The sequence below is a fragment of the Culex pipiens genome, chromosome 3 (assembly GCF_016801865.2).
Source record: "Culex pipiens pallens isolate TS chromosome 3, TS_CPP_V2, whole genome shotgun sequence".
NCBI classification, from domain to species: domain Eukaryota; kingdom Metazoa; phylum Arthropoda; class Insecta; order Diptera; family Culicidae; genus Culex; species Culex pipiens.
This window is the reverse complement of record NC_068939.1, coordinates 172,605,853-172,631,571: the sequence shown is the minus strand read 5'-3', so window position 1 is coordinate 172,631,571 and position 25,719 is coordinate 172,605,853. Positions and strand designations below refer to the sequence as shown.

Sequence of the window (25,719 nt, the reverse complement as noted above, 5' to 3'; positions counted from 1 at the left end):
CTTCAGCGACCCGGCTTGATATCGATTTCTCGGGAAAGGCAAACCTGTTCCAAGATCGGTAGTTAAATTCATTAAAATTATGTAGAAAGTCCCCGCAGTGAAATGAGTACACCGTTATTAGTTTATTACATATAGATAAAGTAACTCACGAAGTGTTGGCAGTAAGTCTTTCACTAGTCAACGGTTAGTGACCCCATTTTTAGACAAACCTTGAAAATTGAGCTTCGAGCATGTCGTGTTAACGCTTCATGTTTTAGTTTAACCTAATTTGGAAGAAAACGCGTACGGGCTAGAGTTGGCCTTGCATGGAATGCGTCTAAGCAAGCAGTGGGAAGTAAGATTACAAGATGGTGAAAAGGAGGAATGTTTATTTTTCCAAACTGATGTTTTGATTTAAACTTTTTAATATCAACAATTGTTGTAGAGTTCACTTTAAATTTTAATTTTTGTTACTTTTTCAAAGAATTAAATGTCAATCAAATAAATCCAATTATGCTCCCTTACGAAAAGTGATCGCACAACATTTCTCCTCCACCACGCTTTCATGTCATTGCGATTGGTTTTGTATGGGAAGAAAATTACCTCCACCTCCAGGCTGTGGCACGCAATGTTGAGAGAAGACTGGTTTTCGGGGTGGAAAACAACAAAACGGAGAAAAACAAATTTTGTTGTGGTGACTTTCTTCCTGAAGCAAAGTGGCACACTGCACTAGAAATGACCACACCTGGTGTGGAATCGGGGGGTGTTTCGTTGAATAAAAAATTTCCTTCTGAATTTTGTCAGACTATTTTCATGTTTATGATTTGAAATTTTTCTAAATTTTTTTTTTTCAGAAGAACTAGAAACAGATGGAACCACCCTAGTTTAACCACATTAATTGGCGGTCTAATTTGGTTCCATCACGCGTCTCTTAGACTTCTCGAACTCAAATTAATGAAATGGAATATGGCATGAAACTCACTCGACTTCGTCATCCCAACAAATACGACGCATTTGAGGTAACTTTACTCGAAAGTCACATCGAAATTTCCCCTTATTTTTTCATGTTCAAAGTCACACTTTCAAAAAAGCATAAACAAAGTTAACTACTACCTTCCTTAAAAATCTTTCGAAATTTTTGAAAAAATAACAAGAGTAGCAAGAGATTGGTGGAATTATCGTCTCAAAAAATACCTAATCTAAAAAAAATCAAACAAAAATTACGCCCTTTTCAATTGCTTGTCAACACATCGTTCCGCTACCCTCACATGACGAATGGATTAATCTTTATTCATACCGTCCGCCCACCATATACTGATGAACTGAACTGAGAGACTTGAGAAATTTATAAAGTGCTGTTATTTGTTTCCGCGAGTTAAGGAAACCGGCGGTCGTTGAACGCCGCTTTCTACTTTTGGTCAAAGGGGCAATTCCGGACACTTTCTTGGGACTTTTTTTTTCTGCGTAGAAGTTTGACATTTGCTGGGTTTAAAGGTTACCTGGCAGTGTTGCCAATGAATAAAAAATAATTATTTACGAAAAAGCTAACCTTATCCAGCTATGTGGTTGGTGCCTTGCTCACTTTCTACAAAAAAAATGTAAGATCCAACATAATCAAAGTAACAAATCACCTTAAAGAGTTCATAGCTTGAGACAGGGTTGCCAGATCTTCAAACATTTGGATTTGTTTGGACGGTATTTCGAAAACCTATCCAACGATAGATAGGATGATTGATCCGGGAACATAGTCTTCATACAAATAAATTATATTCGGCTTCAAAAATCACACAGAAAAAAACAATTCCCGTAATCGTGAATTGTGTTCATGAATTTTAGAACCACGAAGGAATTTATTCATGAGTATGGTGCATTTCTAGAGTTTTTTTTTTTTTTTTAAAAGGTCCTATAAGCTATCGTTTGTTATATGTTTATAGGACCTTTTCACTCTATATTTGCACTGTAAACGTTAATACATTTCTTTGTGGTTCTCAAATTCATGAACACAATTCACGATTTCGAGAATTGACTTTTTTCCATGTACATAAATATCACTTAAGTATTCATAACATGAGACAGAGTTGCCAGATCTTCAATTTTGTCGACTCGTTTTGAAGGTCTTACGATTACCTAACCAAATTTGAATTGGAAATATATTTTCGAAATGCTAAGAAAATTTTCGCCTAATTTGTTTAAAAAACTTTGATGATAATAAGTCAGTTTATCATACTCAAATTATTCTGAAAATTTATATGTTCTTATTTTTAAAACCATTAAATCAAACAAATTGTTTTAGTCAAATTTTAAATTGAAATCCGTTTCAAGGCTTGGTTGGGTTTGTAAAATATTATTATTCAATCCATGAATTCATATCAATAAAAAGTTATCCAAAAAGAACGATGAACTCATCAGTTTTATTACCCACACTTCCCTATCATCAAAACTCTTCCCAATTATTACCCACGAGGACGTGTTTGACTGATTAGCAGTCAGAGTGCTAGATAGATTGGCGAAACCTGATCTAGGATGTTTTAGCAGGATCATACTAAGTGAATTTCAAAGATAGTTTAACCCTTTCAAGCCTGAATTTTCAAAAAAAAATTTTTTTGTTAATGATGGGAAAATGCTCCTGAGAATCATACAAAAATTAAAGGCTACTTAAGAAAATTTTAATTTTTGGGTTATACATTACCCATCAGGCCTGAAAGGGTTAACCCTCACTTGCCAAATTATCAGACAAAAAAATCTTCAAAATATAATAACCGTATACAGAAATAATTATATTTTTTGACAATTAAATTCACAATTAAAAGTTTAACAAATGTGAAAAAAAATTAATTTGAATATAAAATTTGTCATAGTCCAAATTGAACAAAGACAGCCGAAATTTCAATGCCCACAGTTAGCAAAGCGATAATGAGCAAAACTACCAAAAAAGATCACTCAACCAAACGTTTACTGGCCTCGTCGTGATGTGCGCCGCCATCATCATTCAGATCACGAGCATCATATCATACGAGTGTGGCGAGCCAGCATTTATGATGATGATCCAGACGTACGAGTTTCGGAAGTAACTTGGATTGCAGAGTTGGTTGCGTTCATTGTGCGTGGTCTAACGATATGGAAGAGGATTTTGTTTTTTTGCTGGTTTGAATGATGGTGTTATGGTAGCCGAATCTTTTGTTTCGTGAATTAGTAATTTGTGATGGTAATGTGATGCTGATAAAAAAAGAGGTCTTTAACGAGTTGATGAGCATAATAATGGGGGTGTTAAAGTTTGAGCGTTTAGTCTGCATGGTTCGTGGAACATCTCGTTTTGGGCGAGGTTAAATGATAGCACAACAAAAACTTTTTGTACAAGGTTAATTTTGCCAAAATGTAAACTTGCTCAGTCAGAATCACTATCGGGTCATTGTTCTTGCGCTTAAGCAGGATCCCAAATCCAACCACCTATTTGTATTCTAATTGCCCAATTCTACCATTTTTTTATGATTGAGGCTACCGAAAGCATAATCACTAATGGTCGTTGAATCGATCATTGTTGCGTTTTTTGTTTCTGAAAATGTGCAGTTTAACGTTTCGTTTATAGAGTTTTTGTTTAAAGAGTTGAAGCTGCTGCTCGGATGGTGGAACAATTACATCGTTCAAAGCTGTTTGTTGTTGCTGGTTGAGGGGAGCTACAATTAGCTCCGTTTTGTGGTAGGTAATTATGCAATTTGTTGGAGATGAATCCATATTCGAATGTCAAGGCCAAAAGTTGCTGGCGTACGTTGTATGGCAGGACTCATATCTGCCTTTGGCAGAATAGTGAATGGAAATCAAGAAAATATGCATTGTTCCAAGTATTGTGATGTCAAAATAATCTTTATTTTTTAGAAGCGTCGTTCCCCCCTTTCCTCCCTCCTTACCTTTAACTAATATTTTATTGGGTATAAGGCCATCCTTTTTAAAAATAACAAATAGAATTGTAAAATACACCAAAAAATATTCTACGAAAAAATACTTCATGTGATACCGTCATCCATGTTTATCAATTCAATTCAATTTATTTTATTAGAAAATAATCAATTTACAATTCCGTACTTTTTATAACCTAATAGAGTTTTGGAGTTCCTTTTAACTATGATTTGTTAATACTATAGTTTATTATGATGTAAATGGATATTCTAACAATGGATTTGGCAAGAGAATGAAAAAATCTTTTAGATTTGCTAAGGAAAAGTATAGAAATAGAAAAGCTTAAAAATCCATGTTAATAACTTTAAAATTACAATGTTTTTAATATAAGAAATGCTTTGGAAGCAAAAATTTAAAACTTATTTGATTTTTTCGGATTGCAGACTGGATTTCGCCATGTGTACGTAGCTCCACCAGAACCATATTTTTAACCATTGACAGCCATCCATTTCTGGACGCTCCCATCTCCACCGCGTACCAAGCAGAAGGCAAATGAATTTGGAAGACGTGTTGATGCTCCATCTTTTAAAGTGTATAAGGGAAAATCTCCACGGCTAGGGAATCAAATATTATCAAAAACGTCATTTTATAAGACGATACTGGCTGTCTTTAAACCTTGATCAATTTAAAAAAAAACTGCCTCTCTAAACAAATTGTTTGATTAATCTATTTAACGGTTCAACTTGATTGTTCACCCCCTGACGTTCCTACTCAATGAACTCTTGTGCATACAAAACCGCTAATCAGCTGATCAATTCACACCTTTTTGCTCAACCTTCATTCAATGCCTCAAACCCTGTGTGGTGATGCTTTTTCTTGATTTTGCTTTCAATCAGCGTGCACAGCACCATTTGAATACCTGCAAAAGTGCATCGGAAGAAAAGCTACCCAACTGATGGAGGAAAATTACTTTACGATCATCGCCGTGACCTGCATAAAATCTGCATTTCTCCGCCGCCAAGGCAACTTTCCCATAAACGAAAGCCCACTCCGGCAAGATCAAATGCGTTGATCCTTTGCAACTGGGCTCAAACGTGATCAACTCTTTGGAAAATGCCTCCACCAATTGGGCCAAACCGTTTGACGACGGAGGAAGGAAAAACCCGTTGTCCACCCATTACAAACTTGTTTTTGCGAGCGGAAAAGATTGAGGTTAGGCGTCTCGGTACAGACTGGCAACCGTGTGTGGAGACCGGTGCGGCAAGAACCAAACGAAAGTGGTCTACTTTTGCAACGCGGAATAGGTAGTGTGGCACACTGCAGCTGGTGATCTGGTCACTCTACAAGCATGGGATATATGGGCTTAAAATTGCAGGTAGTGCGCAACTTGCGGTAATTACAAGTATTGCACCGGTTACTCTGGGAAGCACTTTTTTGCTCTAAATTTGAGCGATTGATCTGGAATCAAATGAATCAGACACTGTAGAATAATAAATCAGTTTTTTTGTTTAGTTGGATTCGATCACACGGCTTGCAAAATATTATAAACATGTATTTAGACTTAAAGTTATGTTTTATCTTCTGATTAAGAGTTTGTTTGACTAAACATATTTTTTGCTTAGCTTTTTTTTTAGTTTTATTGAGAGTAACAGCTTTAAAATCGTTTCAAAGCAACAAGCGACACTTGGCACGGTATGTCCACGCATCCCTCTTCCTCGGTAGATTCTGTGAAGTGTTCTCGGATGTACTGCAATTCGTCGCTGTCCTGCTAACTTGTCGCACGTGCATTTTGGGCCAAATTTAGTTAAGAACGCCATTTTGTGCAGCTCACAATGCCCCGCCTTTTGACCTTCACCGATCCCAAAAAATCGATATCAATCCTGAGATATTCAATAAAAACCGAAAAAACTCCGTGCTTTTTTGTCACTTTTTATATGAAAGAAGTCTGCATCCGAACCATATCGTGCTATCTTCACACACCCTTTAAAATTGATGTAAGTGCAACAAAGGGCAAAGGGAATTCAGGTCAGAACGCGTTTGACACACGTACATGTCAGACTACCGTAAACATGTTCAATTATAACTTGGGACTTCAGCAACCATATTCAACCAAACTTCGGTACAATGCACAGAATGGTCAACCAAACAAACGTGTTTGTTAATGTTTACATTGCGTGCTCTTGTTTTTGTTTATTCAAGATCAAACATTAAAACGCGATTTTCTCGGAACGCCAAAAAGCGAGTGCGACAAGTTAGCACGACAGCGTCGAATTGTAAATATTGACAAGTAAAGTGCTTGGCGCGTAATCTTACCTTAAGACTCTCCAGCATTTCATTGGACTGGGCTGCTTCTTAGATTAGATTAGATAAGATTAGATAAGATTAGATTATCCTCAATTTCAGCAAACTAAGTATTTGTTAAGAAAATTTCCTTCGAATGTTTGAAGAATAGTTTCAATCACAAAAAAATTATAAAATTGAATCTTCGTTTCCAACATCGATCGCGTCATGTCCCAAATGGCACGTTGACCGGCCACAGTCCAAGCCAGGCCTGGCATGACCGCCATCGCACTCGATCATCTTTATGAATACCGCGCGATCACTTTCTTTTCTGTTTCGTATTTCATGCGAAAAATATCGATGAGAAAATATCACTAAAAAAAATGAAGAAAAAAACTTCAAAAACAATTAAATTTTACACTTAAATAACACAAAAAAGTTGTTCAAGTTAACCCTTCCATTTTTTTCAACATTTTTCGGCGTGTATTCCGCCAGTTTACGACTCATTACTCAGTCCTGGCAGGTACGTGTACTCGAAAGAGAGTGAGAGTCTCAAAGAGGTGAAAAAAATGTAAATAATCGCCTGGTGTTATCGTGGTGTGCGGCTTCCTCCCACTTCGTCACACAACCTCCCCCAAACCATCAACAGGTGGTGGTTGGAGGAGCATTTCTTTCACTTTCAGTTCGAAAATGGTCGTTGTAATGCTATCTTCGCGCACTCCTGAACAAATTGATAGTTGTGAGGGACAAGATAGAACAACGATGAAAAAAAAACTTTTTTCGAATCTAATTTTTACAGCTAAGGCCGTTGCAAATATTTATTGAAGTTTATGTCCATGGACTCCGATCAAATCCGTTATTTCACAAAAAATCTTAATATTTTTGATCGATCCAAGACATGCTAAATATGATTTTAAAAGCAGGAAAATGCATTTAAATTTGTTTTCAGTTAATTAGACTTTAATTTTTATTAAAATTATAAAGTTTTTCGAAAAAAAAATTGACCCCTTATTTTTCGGAACCAATATTAAAGGGGGGCGACAAAAGCTTTGAAAAATATTTGCAACGGCCTAACTTATCATAAAGATTTGCATTAAATATGATTTTAAAAAATAGAATTTTAAATACTTAACAATATTTTCAATTTTGTATATTTTTAATTTATTTTAGAAAAAAATCAATTGTAATTGTCACTTAACAAATAAAATCTAATTAAAACGTATTTTTAGGGGAGTTTAAGTTTGGTTTCACCTTAAATATATTTTGATATTTTTTCAGATTCAATTATCCGAAGACCTCGGCGACATTTCTTTTGTCCATGTCTTATCTTATTTTGGAAGCACACTGTAACTGAAAATCGCACTTTGCTGAGTTCGTTTTTGCACTTTTTCATACGAACTTTTCAGTTCGACTACGATTATATAACATCAAAACTGCTCTACTAAAGTGAATGTGTAATTCAAGATGGCGGAAAATACGGTGGTGATGAAAAATTGAAAAATGCCTTTCCTAATTTAACCACTCAAATCTAACTAATATGGGGTCGCTGGCATCGAATATTATGTTGATAATAATACAAAAAAAAACCAACATAAGGTACCGTCAGTTGGGGCAAATCGTGACTACGGTCCGAAAAGGGCAGCAGTTTTTTAGAACACTTAAAGGCTTAAATTTTGGAACAAAATACACTACACTCAACCCCAGATGGTTGGTCTCTTTTTCGTTTGACACTTTTTTAGTTAGTACCCCGTTGGTTGGTCAAAGTCAAACTAAAAAGTGACGAACTGTCACTTTTTACACGGCGCTCACGCACACTATCAAAACAAACGTTTGGTAGTGTTTGTGAACTCCGTGTCAAAGGAGTGTCAAACTAAATAGTGAACCCGTTCGTTTGACACCAGTTGGTGTCAAACCATCGGGGTTTGAGTGTATTGTTGTTGTTCTGTTTCTGTTCATTCCAAAACCAATCAAAATTATTGAATTATTGTGCAGTAACAAGGCCAAAACAGCTATGTATCTCGGCTTTGAGTCTGAACTGTATCAAGGAATTTGATGCTTTACATTTTATATAGAAAGGCCAATAAGGCCATAGCAAATGCAATATTTATCCAAAAAATCAGGGAACAAAACATATAATTATTGAAATGTTCAATGAAAAAACTTGTAAAATGGATTAAAAACTATTTAGAACACATCGCATAAGGGATCATCAATAAAACACGTGGACACTTTAGGGGGAGGGGGTATGGCGATTGTCCACGCTCCATACAAAAAAGTTTTTTTTTATGGACAATTGTTCACGAGGGGGAGGGGGGTTCGCGGTTTCCAAAAAAGTGTCCACGTGGTTTATGGATGGTCCCATAACGCTTATTTAGGTATTTTCAATCATACAAAGATTTTTTTATCCCTTACAAATTTTAAATTTTTGGACCGCAAGTCGGTAAAAAAATATTAAAATTTAAATTAAAAAAAATGTTTTCATAAATTCATTGATATTCTGCAATTTTTTGACAGTAGAATAACTGTAATGATGTAAAAAGCCTTTTGCGATCTTATTTGTTTAAAATTTTTAAAGGCAGGCCTGAATTTGTTTTTTTTTTTTTTTTTTGCTGAGGCATAATAACGTCAAATCAAAATTTGTACAAGCCTGAATAAATAAATGGCAATGTAATTGAAAAATTCTTATCGAAAAAACAATACATAAAAATAAATAAATGAAAAAAGGGTGGTACTTAGTCACAATGTTCTTCTTACCGAACTTGAAGCTCTCCTCCTGCTGCTCTACTTCTCTAGTTGATCTACCCAAATAGTGTTTATCTTACAAACAGAGCTTGCAGCTGCTGCAGCTTTCAATACGATGCGTTGCGAAACTTTTTCGCTGCTACTCTGCAGTTGGTGGAATTCCTCAGCCTGACCACCGAATCGAGACGGTAATTTGCTGCTCTTTTTGGTGTACGGCTTTAGCTTCTACTGGAGAGCAGGGGGCACTAAATTATTCAAATAAGCACTCTCCGGTGGAGCTGCTCAGCTTCGCCTATGGAGGCCGCCGTCAACGACGATCTTGGGGAGTCAAAAATAGCTCCACAACTCAGCGTTTCCTCTGTTATGAACTTTTGGCACCCCACTCAAAACTTCACACCGAAACTAGCTCAATCAAGCATACAACACTGAGCTCAACTTGTAAGGTTCCCCTAACTCAACAGTTAGTCACACCCCAAGTACGCGGAATCCTTAGTACAAGCGACTATTTAATCACTTTTTCCACTCGTTTTTTTTTTTTCAATTTCTTACGGGGTAAAAGGACTTTCACACACGCGTAGGTCTTGCACGCCAAACGACCAACGGGCACGCACTCACGGGTATAAAAACGCGTCGTACCTGGGCCGAGTCTCAGGTGGAACTGACTGACTGAGTTGGAGCCCACCGTCGTTAGTTGCTGAAGCGAACCAGACCAGAAGAAAAGCTCCGAAGCCGCGTTGGATACTTTTGCGGTTGGGCCGAAGTTGGGCAGACCAACGCACGACGACGAAGCCACGAAGTCGCGATCGCGAAACGATTGTGTGTCGTGCAGAAAAAAAGGAACGTTGAAAAAGGTGAATGGTTTATTGAAGAGGGAATATTATTGTTGTTGGGAAGGTGCTGGAATGGAGTTGTAATTTTATGTTTTTTACTCAGTAAAAATAAGTTTTCAAAAAATCAGAACTGAAATTAAAAACATAAAATTTTCCTATAGAAAAATGAAAAGCAATGTTGTAAAATTTTTGACGTTTCAAATATTTTGACATTTTGAAAACAAAAACGCAAAATAGTGGATTGCTTTACTCAAAATAAATAAATTAATTGAAAATTATGGAGTAAAAAATATGTCTACTACTTTAGAAGGTTTTTTTTTTTAATTTTTCCTTCTCTTGAAAAATCCATTATTAGAATATCCAATTACATCAAAATGAACTATACTGCCCATGTTCACATAAATGTCCCATATGCAAAAACAGCAAGCTGAGAAAAACGCATTTGAAGTTTGTCCCACACATAAGGCTACGTGTTAAGTTTTCGTTGAAAAACTGGATTTCCTCCTGATTTCTAGAACAAAGTACTGGATGTTATAGGCTTTTCTGAAAGAGCACACGATTTTGAACCAAACTGCATCTATAACTCAAAAACGATGAAAATGCATATGGGACATTTATGCGATCATGGGCAGTATAGTACAAATCATAGCTGAAAGGAACTGCAAAACTCTATTAGGTGATAAGAATTACGAAATTGTGAATTGATTATTTACTAATAAAAACTAATTGAATTGAATTGAAAAAATATGTCTACATTTATGATAGCTGAAGATCGTCGAAAATCTCTGTTTTTATTTTAATATACGAACAATTCATATTTTGGCAATTTATTTTCTTCCCTATTTTTCCAGTCTCTGATTCAAATTGTTGTAATTTTCACATTTGTTGTTATGAAACTATATCACTACCTTAAAAGTTGCAAAAAATAAATGCCTCAAGGCATTATCTGGGACATCACAAAAATTACATTGTACTTTTTCTAACTTAAAATATATGGCCAAAATGCACCTCATATTAAAGACAATCACACCGTCTTAGCAGACTGTATAGGTACTAATATTAAACGGGACATAATCTTATAGCCGATAATGGATAGTAACTCATTTTTTTAATCTCTTTAAAATCGACTTAATTCAACCATATCATGTTTAATTTTCAAAGCATTCACTAACAATATATTTTTGAAAATGTAGTTAGTTTTAAAGTATAAATACGTTTTTTTCGAAAATATTAGAATTTTCAAAATTTGCAAAAACAAACAAAGCGAAATTTTAAATGCTTTTTCACTTTTTTAAAGTTTATTTTGCAGAATACTATAATTTTCACAAAATACCGTATTTTTCGAAAATACTCAAGTTTTTAAAATTCGCAAAAGAAGCGAAATGTTCAATGCATTTTCACTGTATTTTTTTTTTGTAAATCACTAAAATTTTCACAAAGCATCGTAATTTTTTTAAATACTCTTATTTTCAAAATTTGCAATATGAGTATCAAACGAAGCAAAATTTTACATGCAGCATACAAATTTTGAATGTATGCTTGAAGCATACAAAACATTGCTTTATTTAATATCCATATTGCCCCCCCATATTTAGAAAATTCGAAAAAATACGGAATTTTGTGAATTTTTTAATTATTTTTCAAAAAAAGACTCAAATAAAGTGAAAAGGCATACACAATTTCGCTTCGTTTGATACGAAGTTGACTTTATAGCTGTCGGCCACCATTGCTAGTACCAACCACTAGTGTCTTCCTTTTTATCTACAAGGACTTCGCCGCCCTGGGCTCCTAAGTGTATGAAAGTATGGCACGGAGCGACGGCGCCGAATACCCATATTTACACAAAGAATTTTAGAGCGCCCGCCGCGGGATTCGAACCGGCGACCTCTGGATTGTGAGTCCAGTGCGCGGTCCGATTGATCCACACGGGCGGGCTTCGTTTGATACCCATTTTACAAATTATCAAAATTTGGGCATTTTCGAAAAATATGGCATTTTGTGAAAATGTTATCTATTAACAAAAAAAAATCTAATGGAGTGAAAAGCTTACACAATTTCGCTTCTTTTGATACTCATATTGCACATTTTGAAAATTTGAGTATTTACCAAAAAATACGGTATTCTGTGAAAATTTAAATATTTTTCAAGAAAATCTAAAAAAATGAACAAAGCATACTAAATTTCGCTTCGTTTGATACTATTTTCAATACTCTTTGGTTATTACCTTGCCAATTTCACTTCCAAGACCCAATGTCACCCCTGATGACGGTATTACAGTTATGCTACTATCGAAAATTTAAACAAAATAATGAATTGAAAAATGCTGAAACAATCAAACAAAAAAAAGTTATTTTCACATATACCTTTTGCGATCGATGGTCTCAAATTCTAAATTTTCAAAAATTCTTAAAATGTCCTTTTTGATAAACAATACAAAAATAAACGCTATGCTGTGATTTTGAAAAGTTAACAATACATTGTTTAAGAATTTCTATGAAAATTTATATTTTCAGCATTTTTTTTTGTCTCCTGATTTTTTGTGGCATTTTGAAGGGGGAGACAAAAACTTAAAATATTGCCTTTTTGACCAAAAACATATTTTTTTACTGAAAATTAGTAAGAAAGGCAAAACATGGTAAAATTGATTGTGAACTATTCGGAATACATTGTATAACGCTTATTTATTCATTTTTAGTCAAGTGTAGACTTTTTAATTTTTCTACAAATGAATTTTGGGACTAAGGATCAGTAAAAGGTAATAAAATATTTTTATAAATTTTTTGATATCCTGCAAATATTTGGTAGTAGCATAACTGTAATGATGTACATATTATGAATTTTGCGATACTTTTTGTTGTGAAATTTGGAAAATCAGGCTTGAAATTAAAAAAAAATGAATAGGGAATCAATTATTTTTTCAGAGTTAAGAAAACTATCCACCCTGCTGCCGGATTGACTCCTGAAGCTTTTTTCTCACCTTCCTTCGGCTCCTAACCGTTTCTCGTTTGGTTGTTTGTGTTTTAATTTCCAACCGTGTTTTGTTATTGTTTTGCTCTTTGCTTGTGTTTTTTATCGAGATCGGCAACCAGAGTTTTTTCTTCTTCTTTCTATTTCTTGGGGCCAAGAAGTCAAGAAGCAGTGCGCGATCAGGTTCCAACCGAGCCTCAAAAGCTTCTTGGGTTGGTTGGATTATCATTGTCAGCTTTTTGCTGCAAAAGGGCACCTCGTAATGGGTTCTGTAGCTGCAGAACCATTTTAAGAGACATGGGCAAACCGGTACGGGTACGTGAAGCTGCAGGTCTTAGCTGAGTATTGGTGGTTTAATGACAAAAGTGAACAAAAAAGAACTAGACTAGTTTGAGATGATTACCTTTTTTAGAGCAACAGACTGTGGCCAGATCTCGATGTCTGATGAGGTAATTGACCATGAAAGCCGTTAAAGAACCAAGAAATTGTCGTTCAAACGAAAATTACCCAGCGTCTCCACGGCTCGGAAGACATCCGGTTGACATTCTGGAGAAAGTGTCGCAAAACTTTAACTTGACAAACCTTACGTAATCGGCATTTCTCCGGATCTTCGCCGTTGACCAGTCCAAGTTCCACCTTGCCAACAGAGACAGAAACAAAAAAATTACGACATCATGATATCAAAAATTGTAGGTTAAAGATAATGAAAGGGGCACCGCAAAGACTCAATTTCACGCGAAAGTCGAGAAGAAAAGAGTCACGTGTAGAGCTTACTTGGTGAGAGGAGGTGGTAAAAAGTTGAAAGGGTGTGAATGAAGTCGCGCTGTTGGTCTTCGAAAAAGTTGTTCGGTAGGTGCATCGTTTGAAAGGGGAAATAGTACGCTAAGCTTAGATACAAATTGATTAAGACCGTAATGTGCGATAAGGAACTATTGCATTAAATTTCAATTATTGCCTTCAAAATCATTTGAAAACTGTGAAAATTAATTTTGCATGGCCAAATTACTTTTTTAACATTCAATTAGCCTTCTTCAAATTCGGCCCGAAAAATCAGGCGGCAATTTTTTTTTTCAAATAATTCAAAATCTTAACGAAATTTTGACTGCAATCAGCTGAAAATAATTTATAACCATTTTTACATTTTTAAATTCGTTTTAAAAATATTCTCTATTAAATAGAAATTTTGAGTAAGTTTCCTATGTAGGTACCGAAAAAATATTTTTTTTTCAAGGCTTATATTTGTTTGAAAACTGAAGATTGCAAACCAACTGTACCAATGTATAATGCATTTTCTAATAACTTTTTCATTGAAATGTTGAAATTCTGGCTTGTTATTTTAATACTTATATTTTTTATAACAGTCCAGACCAGACTCGATTATCCGAAGTTTCGATTATCCGAAGTTCAATTATCCGAAGGTTTGTATGGGACTTTGGATAATCGAATCACGACATTTTTTTCATATGTTTTTATTTTCTTGCTTTTAACATCACATTTGAGTTCTGCGACCCCAATTTAGTCAGATTTGAATAGAACAAATTTTCCTGCGTTGATACACTCAACCCCCGATGGTTTGACACCAACTGTTGTCAAACGAACGGGGTCACTTTTTAGTTTGACACATCTTTTACACGGAGTTCACACATACTACCAAACGTTTCGTCACTTTTTAGTTTGACCGTTAATATTGAGATATTTGAATACTATTTATTGCAAAATAACTGGACTGGTGTATTGTCAATTTCTAAAAATCCGTTTTTATTGGTTTTGATTTTTTGGGACAAAAAACGAAACAGTTGTGACACTCTGATCGCTCTGAAAAAAAATATTTAGAAATTTGGGAATCCAGACTAACTTTTCCAATGGCCCTTTTGAAATGTTAGTTCTGATTCCATTTGTTTTAAATGTATGAATCAGAAAATTTCACAAAATTATTAGCTAGTATAAATTTTATTTTTTTCGATCGATGGTTTTTTTCATTATTTTTGATGATTATGGGTGTTTGTGAGTTTTGAATGATCCAATCAAAGAAATCTGAAAATGCAGAGATTTTTAGAATTTGTATTTCAAACTTCAGTCTTAAAGGAAAGAATACGTAGTTTCAAACACATTTCGAAGCAATTTCAAACAATGTGAATGTGAAGAAAACGAGTTTTTGTGTTTTCAAAAAAAAGTTACTCATCTTCTTGGTTGTACTCTGGAGCACCACTTCAAAATCAACTTTTTGGAACCGATTTGATGTTCGTGGGTCAAGGCAAGGTATTTCCTGAATTATTGTACCAAAATTTTACCATTTACTATTTAAACGCTAAGCAAACAGCGGTGGGCGTTAGAGGGCTTAGAAAAAAATGTCTTTATCCCAATTTCAAATTCTATTCAAAATTTAACTACTTTAGTGCGTGTGTTAGAAAATCATTTAAATAATTTTGTTTTAAGAATATTGTTAAAAAAACTAAATGAATCAAATTCCAAATTATTAAATAGAAAAATAGAAGCTTTTCAAAATTATAATTTTCAAAATTGTTCAACATGTCAAGCGTGTTTAATTATTGTGCAGGAAAATGGGAATTTTCTGGACAAGTTACAAACAAATTTAATCTATACCATTATTTTTTTGTAATTCTAAATTACAATAATGCAGTAACAAATCTGATAAGAAGACGTAATGCAGGATTACGTAATGCCAAATGGGTAATTCTCTATCAACTCACACGAAATCGGGAAAAGTTGTTCCGACCCGTCTTCGATTTGCGTGAAACTTTGTCCTAAGGGGTTCCTTTTGTCCCTGATCACGTTTTTGATATCTCGATTTTTGATATCTCGTGACTGAGGGGTGGTACGACCCCTTTAATTTTTTAACATGCGAAAAAAGACATGCTTTTCAATAATATGCAGCCTGAAAAGTTGATGAGATTGAAATTTGGTGTCAGAGGAACTTTTATTTAAAATTAGACACGTACTCAAAATTCCGAAAAAACGTCCGAAAAATTGAAAAAAAACAGTAAAAAAGTTTTAAAAACCCTACCATTTTCCATTACTCAACTGTAAAAACTCTTAGAACATTTCATTTTAAGGGAAATTTATTGTACTTTTTGAATCTACATTAATTCAGAAGAGTATTTTTTCATTCAGAAAGAAATTTTTCATTTTAAAGTTTCGTGTTTTTTTCTAACTTTGCTGGGTTATTTTTCAGAGTGTAACAATGTTTTACAAAGTTGTAGAGCAGACCATTGCATTTTTTTTTATAAATAATCATTAGGGGTTTGCTTGTAACCATCACGAGTTATCGCGATTATTAACTTTGGGAAAATTAGGTTTGTTCGTCGCTGTTGCTTACAAGCAACAGGTGTGTTATTGTGCAGAAAAATGAGAATTTTCTGGACAAGTTACACACAAATTACAAAAATGCAGTAACAAATCTGATAGGAAGATGTAATGCAAGATTACGTAATGACAAATTACAATACATCGTATATTACAAAATTACAAAAAAAAAAGTTTGTTGAGCTAAAACATGCTTAACAGTTTGGACCTCAATTTTTCTGTTACATTCTTATTGGAATTCTGTATAAACTGACTGTTCATGAGACATTCTAGTGTACACAGAAAAATGTGTTTCAAACTGTTTTCAGTTGGTTAAACTTCTAATTCCATTAAAATTATGAAGGCCTTGTTAATATTTCACTTCGGATAATCGAATCACGAAAAAACTTTTTTTTTTTGTTATCTTATTTTTTATTGTTTAGCGTTAGTATGACCCCTAAACTACTCTAAAGTAATGTAGTAAAGTAATTTTTAAATCCAAGATGGCAGTGATTAAATATTGGAAAAAAATGCATTTTTCAGCCAATTAAGGCAATCAAACATTCTAGTTTGACTAAAATGGGGTCGCAGAACTCGAATTTGATGTAAAAAGGTAAGAAAATAAAAAAATAAGATTTTTTTTATTCGTGATTTGATTATTCGAAGTCCCATACAAACCTTCGGATAATCGAGTCTGGACTGTAGTTCTTGTCCTTAGATTTTTCGGACCGATTCTGTGCATTTTTCAGTTGCTTTCCAATAATTTCGCTGCCGGCCAGCTGGTATTGAATTTGAAGCAAACATGAAATGAAAATCAAAGTCTCCCGAGGTTGCGTGCGTTATTAATTTCGATTGCGTTCAATGCGCGTTCAAGATGAATAGCGTTATTGTTCGATATTTATTTTTCAGCCCCTGAGAGAACGACGAATCCAGCAGCGATGTGGTCCCAGTGACTCACTCACGCGTTATCACAACCTGGCCTACACGACGACGACGGAAGAAAATGTGGTCAAGTTATGAGACTTGTGGTGTTGAAGCATTTTCGTCGTCGTCGTCATTCAGGCAGCATAATTGCGAGCGCTTCTTTTACGCGTAAGGAAAAAAAACCAACAACACATTCGACACATAATCAAACATTGCGCGCTTTATGATAAGGTGCGTAGGAAGACACGTGCGCCACTGCGGTGAATTGTAGAGAGTTATTTTTTTTACTTCCCAGGAGAAATTGTTCAAAGTTCGGTTGGATCGCCTTTGTTTTGTGGCTTACACTTTTGCGGCTCTAGGAAAAGTGGTGTCGAGTTTAAGGAAATACAAGCGAAAAAAGTCAAATATGTGCCAGACAATGCACTACTTTTGCGAAGCTTTTGATGGATTCCAGACATGGTTCGAGCCCCAATGAGAATTGTTCGTGTGTTTAACCTAAAGGCCTACAACAGTGTGCAGGTGGCGTCATAACGAATCAATGAGGTAACATTAGCGAGAGTGAATGAGCCGTGAAACTATCAATTTCCACGATGACATGCGTGAGCTGGACGGTTGAGCAGATGGGTTAAGGTTAAAGAAAATAACAAGTTACAGTTTACAATGTGATGGAAATCTGACTTTATTCATACTTTGGTTTGACCAGCACGAATACTTAGGAGGTAAGAAGAAGACTAATTGAGCATTGCTAGAATATATAAAAAAGAGGAGAAATTGTACAAAACTGGCCTGGTTTGTCACTATAAAGGTTGCACATTTCACAAAAAAAAACATTCGTTAGAATCGTTCAATTTCGCCGAGATTCACGTGCTTCTTCAGCCGGTGCAGGTTGTCCCACCAGAGTGGCAGCCGGTGGGCCAGAATGAGCCGGAACCACGGTGTGAGGGGTGCCTCCAGCGAGGCGATCTGCTGGTCCAGCTCGTTCCGCGCGATGTACCGGATCTCGCTGACCTCGCCCTCGTTCGGCTTCAGGTCGACGTCCTTCTGCAGGAACAGAATGTAGTCGATCTCGTGCTCGCCCCACACGCCGTCGCCCCGGTCGGCGTAGTGGATCCGCGTCAGGAAGTGGAAGTTCTCCGGGCGGACCTGGAAGAAGGGGAAGTAGAAACAGTCGAATTAAAACGAGCTTTTATCGTTGGAGTTTTTTTTTTCCCAACAATTAGAAGGCGATTTAAAAAAACATCTAAATTTCAATAAAACTAAAGGGGCAGGTTGGGCAGAAAAGCCACCTTATTAAATTTTCAAAAATCCTTAGAAAAACAAGCAAATCTCTAAATTCGTCGTTTTCTTGCTTTCTTGTTACAAATTTAGTTAAGTGGGCCAATTTGTCTAGCTTCTAATGCCTCACAGATCCCCAAAATTTGATTTCAATCCTGATATTCAACAAATCCGTAAAAACCCCGTGCAATGTTGTCACTTTTCATATACAAGTATTTGCGATCTGATCGTGACAATTTAGGCAGAGAACGTTTTGCCACATGTACATGCCCGACTACTGTACCGCCGCTCGAAATAAGTCCGTCCCATATGTAATTTCGTCAATTTTGAGGTAATGATGTTGTTTGGTTCGAAATCATGTGAACTATTAGAAAAACCAATAAAATTTAGTATTTTATTCCAGCAAACCGTAGAAAATCTAGTTTTTCGCGAAAAAAAAATGGCAAAATTGCTCATGCTCAAATTTGATGGGGCTGTTGATACTATCAAAACAAGCCTTTTTTAAACCCCAAAGTTTCGCCAACCTCGTTGACGAGCGGGAATTCCCGGGAAATCGACCATTTTTGGATCTCTCGAATCCCCGGGAAATTTGGTCGAGACTCCCGGGAAATTTTATACTAATAATTATCGAAGCAAAATTACATAAACTAGTCATGAAAACATTAGAAAGATTTGAAATTGTTTAGAACATTGGATGTTCAATCTTCTTGAACATCGAAGTTCGAATAAACCAATGCTTCTCTAATGTAAATTCAAAAAGTGTAAATTTAACTTCTCAAAAATTCCAATAACTATTGAGAGAAGCCAAAAAAATTTGGTTCCCAAAATTTATCTTCAATCTAAAGTTTTTTTTTTAAATATTTATTATTTTTATTTATGATTTCTAAGAGGGAAAAGACTTTTAAAGATAAGTTCAATTTTTAGAACCTCTCTTGAGCATAGCAATCTTCATAATCTAGTTTTTTTTTAATTCTTAGTAAGTTAATTTCGCTGTTTCAAGGTAATTTTCTTTTTTGATGTCAATAAGTCATTTTGTGTTTCGCACCAACCTCAATATTTCAATTCAATTCAATTCATGTTTATTTCTTGTACTAGGCATAATCAGCATAATGCAGAATCAGAAAAAATAATCAAAAAGGGTAGAAAGAGTTCCTCAAAATAATGAGGCTACTTAAATTGACGTTTCATTGAATAAGTATGAGTTAATTGTAACTGAATTCATTGAAAAGAAACAAATTCGTCCTTTTTTAACCCTTTCAGGCCTGAATTTAAAAAAATAATTTTTTAGTCAATGATGGGAAAATGATTCTTATGACCATACGAAAATCCAGAGGCGACAAGGGCCATAATGTTTACCTGTTCAAACAATCTTTTCAGTAATTTTCAAGTTTTTTAGCTCAACTATATTTAAAAATACCTTTTATACATAATAAAGAGAAATTAGATGATGTTAGCAATATTGTTGTGAGAATTGTTAATCACATGATTTTTATTGAAATAGTAACTTTTTCAAATTACAGCAATGATCGTTCTTTAAGAAGTGTCAAATTGAACTGCTTTTTACATTGTAGTTTTCTATAATTAGCTTGTTTAGAAAAATAATATCGATGAAAATTAAATTTTTCATTTAGCAAAAACTCGTGCAATCGATTGGACGTTTAACGTTTATTTTTGCATTGATTTTCAAAATGGGCTTTTTAAGCATGTAAAAAAAATTAATTGATAGCCACAAATAATGCATTCTGCATCTCATATCTCAATATAAATCCATAAATAAAATAAAAACACTATACAAAAGTTTCCTTAAAAAAAGTAAAGCGATCAAAATTCAAGAATACAAACCAAGTAGACATTATTACGATAGCTTATTTAAGATTTATTTTGATTTTTGTTTTTGTACAAACAACATGTAAAGGAAATTATTGTATGCTTGGTAGGTTAAAGATTTTGTTCTATTTTTTTTCCAAATTATTTTGCAAATCTGTCGATGAACTTGCTTGCTCACTTTTAACTGAGCTATTAATTACATTATTTCAGTTAAAAACGCTTTTTGGAAGCAACATGCCGTCCTACTATTTATAACAATCAAAAAAGTTTCACAAAAATATTTGAGCGCACACGCCAAATCGTCTTGGAATCATGGAACAGCCAAGCGCATTTGTATCATAGCGCGTCAATGAAAATCTAACGCGCACTGAAAATTCTCCCAAGCAGCCGCCAACCTGTTCGGATTTCTCCATGCACGAGTTCCCATACAACGCATCCAAAAATACACAGAAAGTCCCCCCTATTTGTACACGCTGGACGGTATGAATGTGGTAGTTCAGGGTGTGCATGAAAGCTTTTGGACAGTCGACATAAAAGCGCGCGAGCCGAGACACGAGCAGGGAGAGAGCAAAGTTCAAAGAGAGAGAGAAAACTCCATATTTTGCTCTCTCCCTGCTCGCGTCTCGGCACGCGCGCTTTTATGTCGACTGTCCAAAAGCTAGAACCGTAGAAAATGTAGTTTTTCGCGAAATTCTAACACGTAGCCTTATGGGCGGGACAAATTTGACTTGATTTTTTTCGGCTTGCTGTTTTTAAATATGGGACAGACTTGATTAGAGCGGCAGTGTGCTGCCCATGTTCCCATAAATGTCAGCAAGCTGAGAAAAACGCATTTAGGCTACGAGTTAAGTTTTCTCGAAAAAAATGGATTTCCTCCTGATTTCTAGAACAAAGTACAAAGGCTATTTTGAAAGAGCACACGATTTTGAACCAAACTACATCAATAACTCAAAAGCGATGAAAGTGCATATGGGACATGTGCAAAGTTCAAAGAGAGAGAGAAAACTCCATATTTTGCTCTCTCCCTGCTCGCGTCTCGGCACGCGCGCTTTTATGTCGACTGTCCAAAAGCTTTCATGCACACCCTGAACTACCACATTCATACCGTCCAGCCTGTACAAATAGGGGGAACTTTCTGTGTATTTTTGGATGCGTTGTATGGGAACTCGTGCATGGAGAAATCCGAACAGGTTGGCGGCTGCTTGGGAGAATTTTCAGTGCGCGTTAGATTTTCATTGACGCGCTATGATACAAATGCGCTTGGCTGTTTCATTATTCTAAGAAGAGTTGTCGTGTTCGTTCAATTATTTTGATGAACATATTTTAATTCTTTCTTCAGAAAGATAACAAAATGATCACCTGTCCTATGAACAGATTGAACAGGTGGACGCGACGCCTCTGCAAAAATCATAGGCTAGTTTTGGAAATTTTGATATTTGGGTCATATATGACCCACCAGGCTCGAAAGGGTTAAATTATTGGCACTATTGGCATAGCCAAAAAAAAAATAGCAAAAATCAACTCTCGATTCCCGGGAAATTCAAAATCTCGTCACCCTCTAGTTTCACCTTTTTCACGAAAAAAAAAAGTTCAAAAACCGTAAATGCAGTCCATTTTCAAATTTAAATTTTTTCATTGTATGTTGCGTAAATGTTAAAATTAAAATTATCTTTATTAATGAGCTAAATTTCTTAAATGTAAACTTTTTGCTTAATTTCACATTGAGCGCATATTTTAATTAAAGTTTTGACTTAACCATCGTGCTCCTGAGAAAATTTTACAAAGGCTTTCCAATTTCGTTTAGTGTTTTATTTTTAGTTCACGAGAAATAGAATTTTGAATGTAAGAGTTTAATAATTAACCAGAACCCAGAATCCACACCTGTCTCATTGATCCCGTCTCGTTTCAGCCGATGCGTAACGATAAGACACTTTGATTTTTCTTTATTAAACCAGGGTGGCCACCAGGTTTTGATCCATAATGCTTGAGATTTTTCATTTGCATGCTCTAATTTTTCCAACCTTATAATCAAATAAAGTTAATTTTGTTGTAAGAGAATCACGTAAATTATTACAAGAAATGGCATCAAAAATTTGAATATAAGAGATTTGCCAAAAAATACATGGTTAACAATATTTATGCAAATACTTAAAAAAGAATCTTTGAACAAAGCTCTTGTAAAATAAAAAGAAGCGATTCTTCCATAAATTAGCAGTTTTTTTTTATAATTTTTTTGTATTATTTTAGTTGGCCAACATATTGTGAGTACTTTCTCATTGACCTAAAAAGCCTTTTTGCATCGTTAGTCCAAACAAATCTACTTACAATTTTGGAAGCTGTTCAGAAAAGTGCAAATATAAAAAACCGTACCTTGAAAACATTTTTTTTCTGATCGATTTTAGTATCTTCGGCTTTTCCGAAGCGTTGCCTAAAATTGTTTAATTTTTTTTTGTTTTGATGTTTTATTCGCCTGAAAGTGATTGTTTGTTTGTATTGAAATTAAATTGACTTCTTTTACAGTAAAACTCTAGAAATATGTTTTTCTAATATCTGAAAATTTCTTTTAAAATACAATTTGAAAATTCTACCAATGTTCCATTTTAGACATTAATTTTTAACACGATTTGATAAGCATTTTGGTGTTTACATTTTTTTAAAAAAGCCGTTGCAATTTTTTTTCTATTCTGTTTCTGTACTAAAATATGAAATAACAAAACTCAATTCGAACGGTTTTGCATTCATCAAAAACGCCTCCAAAATGCACAACCCAATCCCCATAACTCACCTGGCTAAGTGGAATGCCGAGCTCGTAGTTGAGCCGGCGCTGGGCCGCTCGCCGTATGCCGAGCGCGTTCAATTCCTCCCGCTCGCCCTCGATGTCGTGCAGCGGGTGGCTGCAGCACGCGTTCGTGTAACAATCCGGAAAGGTTATCTGCAAAGGAAGTGAATTGATTTAAAGAATAATCTATTGGGAAGTCAAGGTAATGGATATATAGTGGCACTAATAAACAAAGTAAAGTCTTCTTCGAACATGGACTTGGCCTTGTCGATCTCAGCGTATAATGTAGCATTTTTGCCTAAAATATCATCTTTTCAGTGCTGACGCAAATGGTTAATTTAAATAATGATATTCACAAAAAAACAAGCTCCAACATTCTGGGACAGATTTCGCCCTAGCGATAGCGCTACGGACCGTGACCGTCAACGTCTTACGTCACGTTGAAAGCTTCTCTGCTATGCCAGACAATCAGGTATTTCGCTTAGCCCAAAGACTCGACTCGACGATCATCAACCAAAAAGAAGAGAAAGCAAATATAAATTAACCTGAGTTCGTCTGTCTGTCTGTTTGCGCGCTCCAACGCACCTTGATTTTCACCTGCGTTTTTTACCTTGTGCGTGGACCGTCGCTGCAGCAGCATCTCGCCCCGGGAATTGAACAGGAACACGCTGAAGGCCCGATGCAGTCGGATGTTCCCGTCCGGATCGACCCGGTGGCAGTCCCGCTTGGAGGCGTTTCCCAGCACACGGTCCGACTCGTCCACCAGAATGCAGTTCTCCTCGAGGGCCAGCTCCTGGAGCTTGGCCGCCGCCGTGGCACTTCCGAATCGGAGAGGTTGCCGTTGAAGGGCTGCCGCTGTCGCAGAGGGAAGGAACCCGCGGAAGCGAGCCAGCAGCGTTGACATTGTGATGCGTTGGGTGTGACGAGTCCGAACGTGATTTATGTAAATTTAGGCGTGATTTGTCCTCGAACGAACAATCGCATTCCGCACTACGAATTTTACAAACTTTACTGCGCGGTTCGTTCTCCGATACTGGCCTGTATTTATCAAAATATTGAACGCGGATGACGTTTCCCGCAGTGCGGCCAGTTTTGTCAGTTTTTAGTTTGACAGTTCAAAAGTCTCAGTAATTTTTTGGCTCCGTGGTAACGCCTGAAGGGATTGTCTTTCATTGGGTCATTCCCTGTCTGTTCAGTTCGAATTTTTAAATGGAATCTAATCGAGATATTAAGAAGAGAGATGTGAGCCGGTAACATGGAGTTAAACCACAGACAAACAGACGGGACACTCGAGTGCGGAACCATCGTCCTTCAATAACCGGGCCAAAAACGGTTATTTCAAATGCAATATAGCTTCGGCATCCACTCACCCGGCGCTGATGGCGCTGCTGTCGTGACAGCTCGCCTGTCTTTCCTCAGTGTGTGTAATGTGTTTTTGTTGTTGTAAAGTTGAGCGTGAGCACGTGGCAGCAAATGAAAACAAAACAAAATATGATAGAATTCAGGAATTCTAACGGTGATCCACAATCCAGGCTTTGCGGGACAAGATTGGGGCAGTTTCGATCAGGGTCAGATGAGCGGCTGACTAGCGAGGACATACCCTTAGCCCCACTATTAACCCGGTAGGCCTGCCGATGCCGAGGCTGCTGATGAGGCGTCCGCTACTGCGGAGGAAGCTTGATTCTGTGGAGAAGTCATCTCCTTCGGAGCAACCTTGGAGCAACCTGCTTATCATTCATGGATTGCTGCTGCTGGTCGTCCTTTTGGCGATGTTGCGCCGATCGTGAGCGCCACTCAATCTTCATTCACAGTTGTTCTGTTTCGATGTACCTAAGAGTTTTGGTATCCTTGCGACTTTTTTCATCTCATTCGCCACTTTTTGCTGTTTAATGCAACTTAACTGCGCCGTGGACACTTTTCCCGCGGATGTTTCGAAACGAAACGCGGATGTTTTTGGGAGCAACGGGGAGGACCAGTGGTTTGGTCTCTGTCGTTGCGGTTGTGGTGCGTCGTTGCTGATGCTGCCGCATGGTTTGGCCGTCATCTTCGGCCGTCGGTGTTAATTTTAATTTTTATTGCATCGAGTACTGACGATAAGCAACACCAACATTATTTCAATCAGCTGTTGATGTTTACAATCGTTAAGGCTTGATTGTCTCACGCATACACTGACATGACACATGACAGTAATGGATTTGTATTGGCATGTTTGGGCTGCGCTTCGGCATAAGCTCACCAGGCAGCGCTGGCGTCGCCGTGATTTGGTGGTTTGATGAAGGACGATGAATTTCAAAAATAATTTGTATGGAGAGTCACGTCTGTTTGTCTGTGGTTAAACTTTCGCAACTGTCATGGTAAACTTCACAGAAGCTTGACAGAAAGTTTAACTCCATGTTGCACTTTTAATTTCTCTATTAGAATCGTTACGAATTCCGATTCAGACGCAACACAAACACACTGAAAGCCCGACCATAGTAACTTAAGAACATTTGCTGAAAATGCTGCTAATTAAATTAACTGTGGCTTTTTGGTAAAAACGCAAATATGGTAAAATGTACCATGCTTCCACTAAATTGCATGGTAGCAATTACGAAATCATTATCATTCTCTCCATATTGGAGGGTTAAAATTACCATACCGCTCTCGACACAGTAAAACTGACTGCGTTAATCGGTCAATCTAAGCACGGAATGTTTTTCAATGTTTTTCAATTCAAACCTACAATATGGTAGCAACTACCATGGTTGGGTTTTCAGTGCAAACACGGAACCGGGTTTGGCGTGTGAAACGGAATTCGTATATAATTCTAATTAGATTCCGTTTCATAATTCGTATTGAATGTACTGGGTTTATTTATTATTATAAACGTTATAAATATTAAATATTTTACAAAATTTTGATCAAAACAATATAAGAAAA

General features: G+C 36.1%; 2 protein-coding genes across 2 annotated transcripts in view; both read right to left on the bottom strand.

The window, feature by feature from the left end:
- The window catches only part of LOC120424088 (uncharacterized), a 45,051-nt gene extending 35,497 nt beyond the window's left edge, over positions 1-9,554 (bottom strand). The window contains exon 1 of the mRNA XM_039588105.2: positions 8,908-9,554. The gene's annotated coding sequence lies outside the window, so the exon portion shown is untranslated. The remainder of the gene's footprint in view (positions 1-8,907) is intronic.
- An 8,013-nt stretch (positions 9,555-17,567) lies between these two features.
- Positions 17,568-23,810, bottom strand: LOC120423950 (isopentenyl-diphosphate Delta-isomerase 1). The gene is made up of 3 exons (XM_039587937.2): positions 23,411-23,810; positions 22,807-22,953; positions 17,568-18,062 (listed from the first exon to the last, which is right to left on the bottom strand). Exons 1-3 carry the CDS (start codon positions 23,702-23,704, stop codon positions 17,754-17,756), a joined length of 750 nt encoding a protein of 249 aa, XP_039443871.1. The 5' UTR covers positions 23,705-23,810; the 3' UTR covers positions 17,568-17,753.
- Between the last annotated feature and the right edge of the window lie 1,909 nt (positions 23,811-25,719).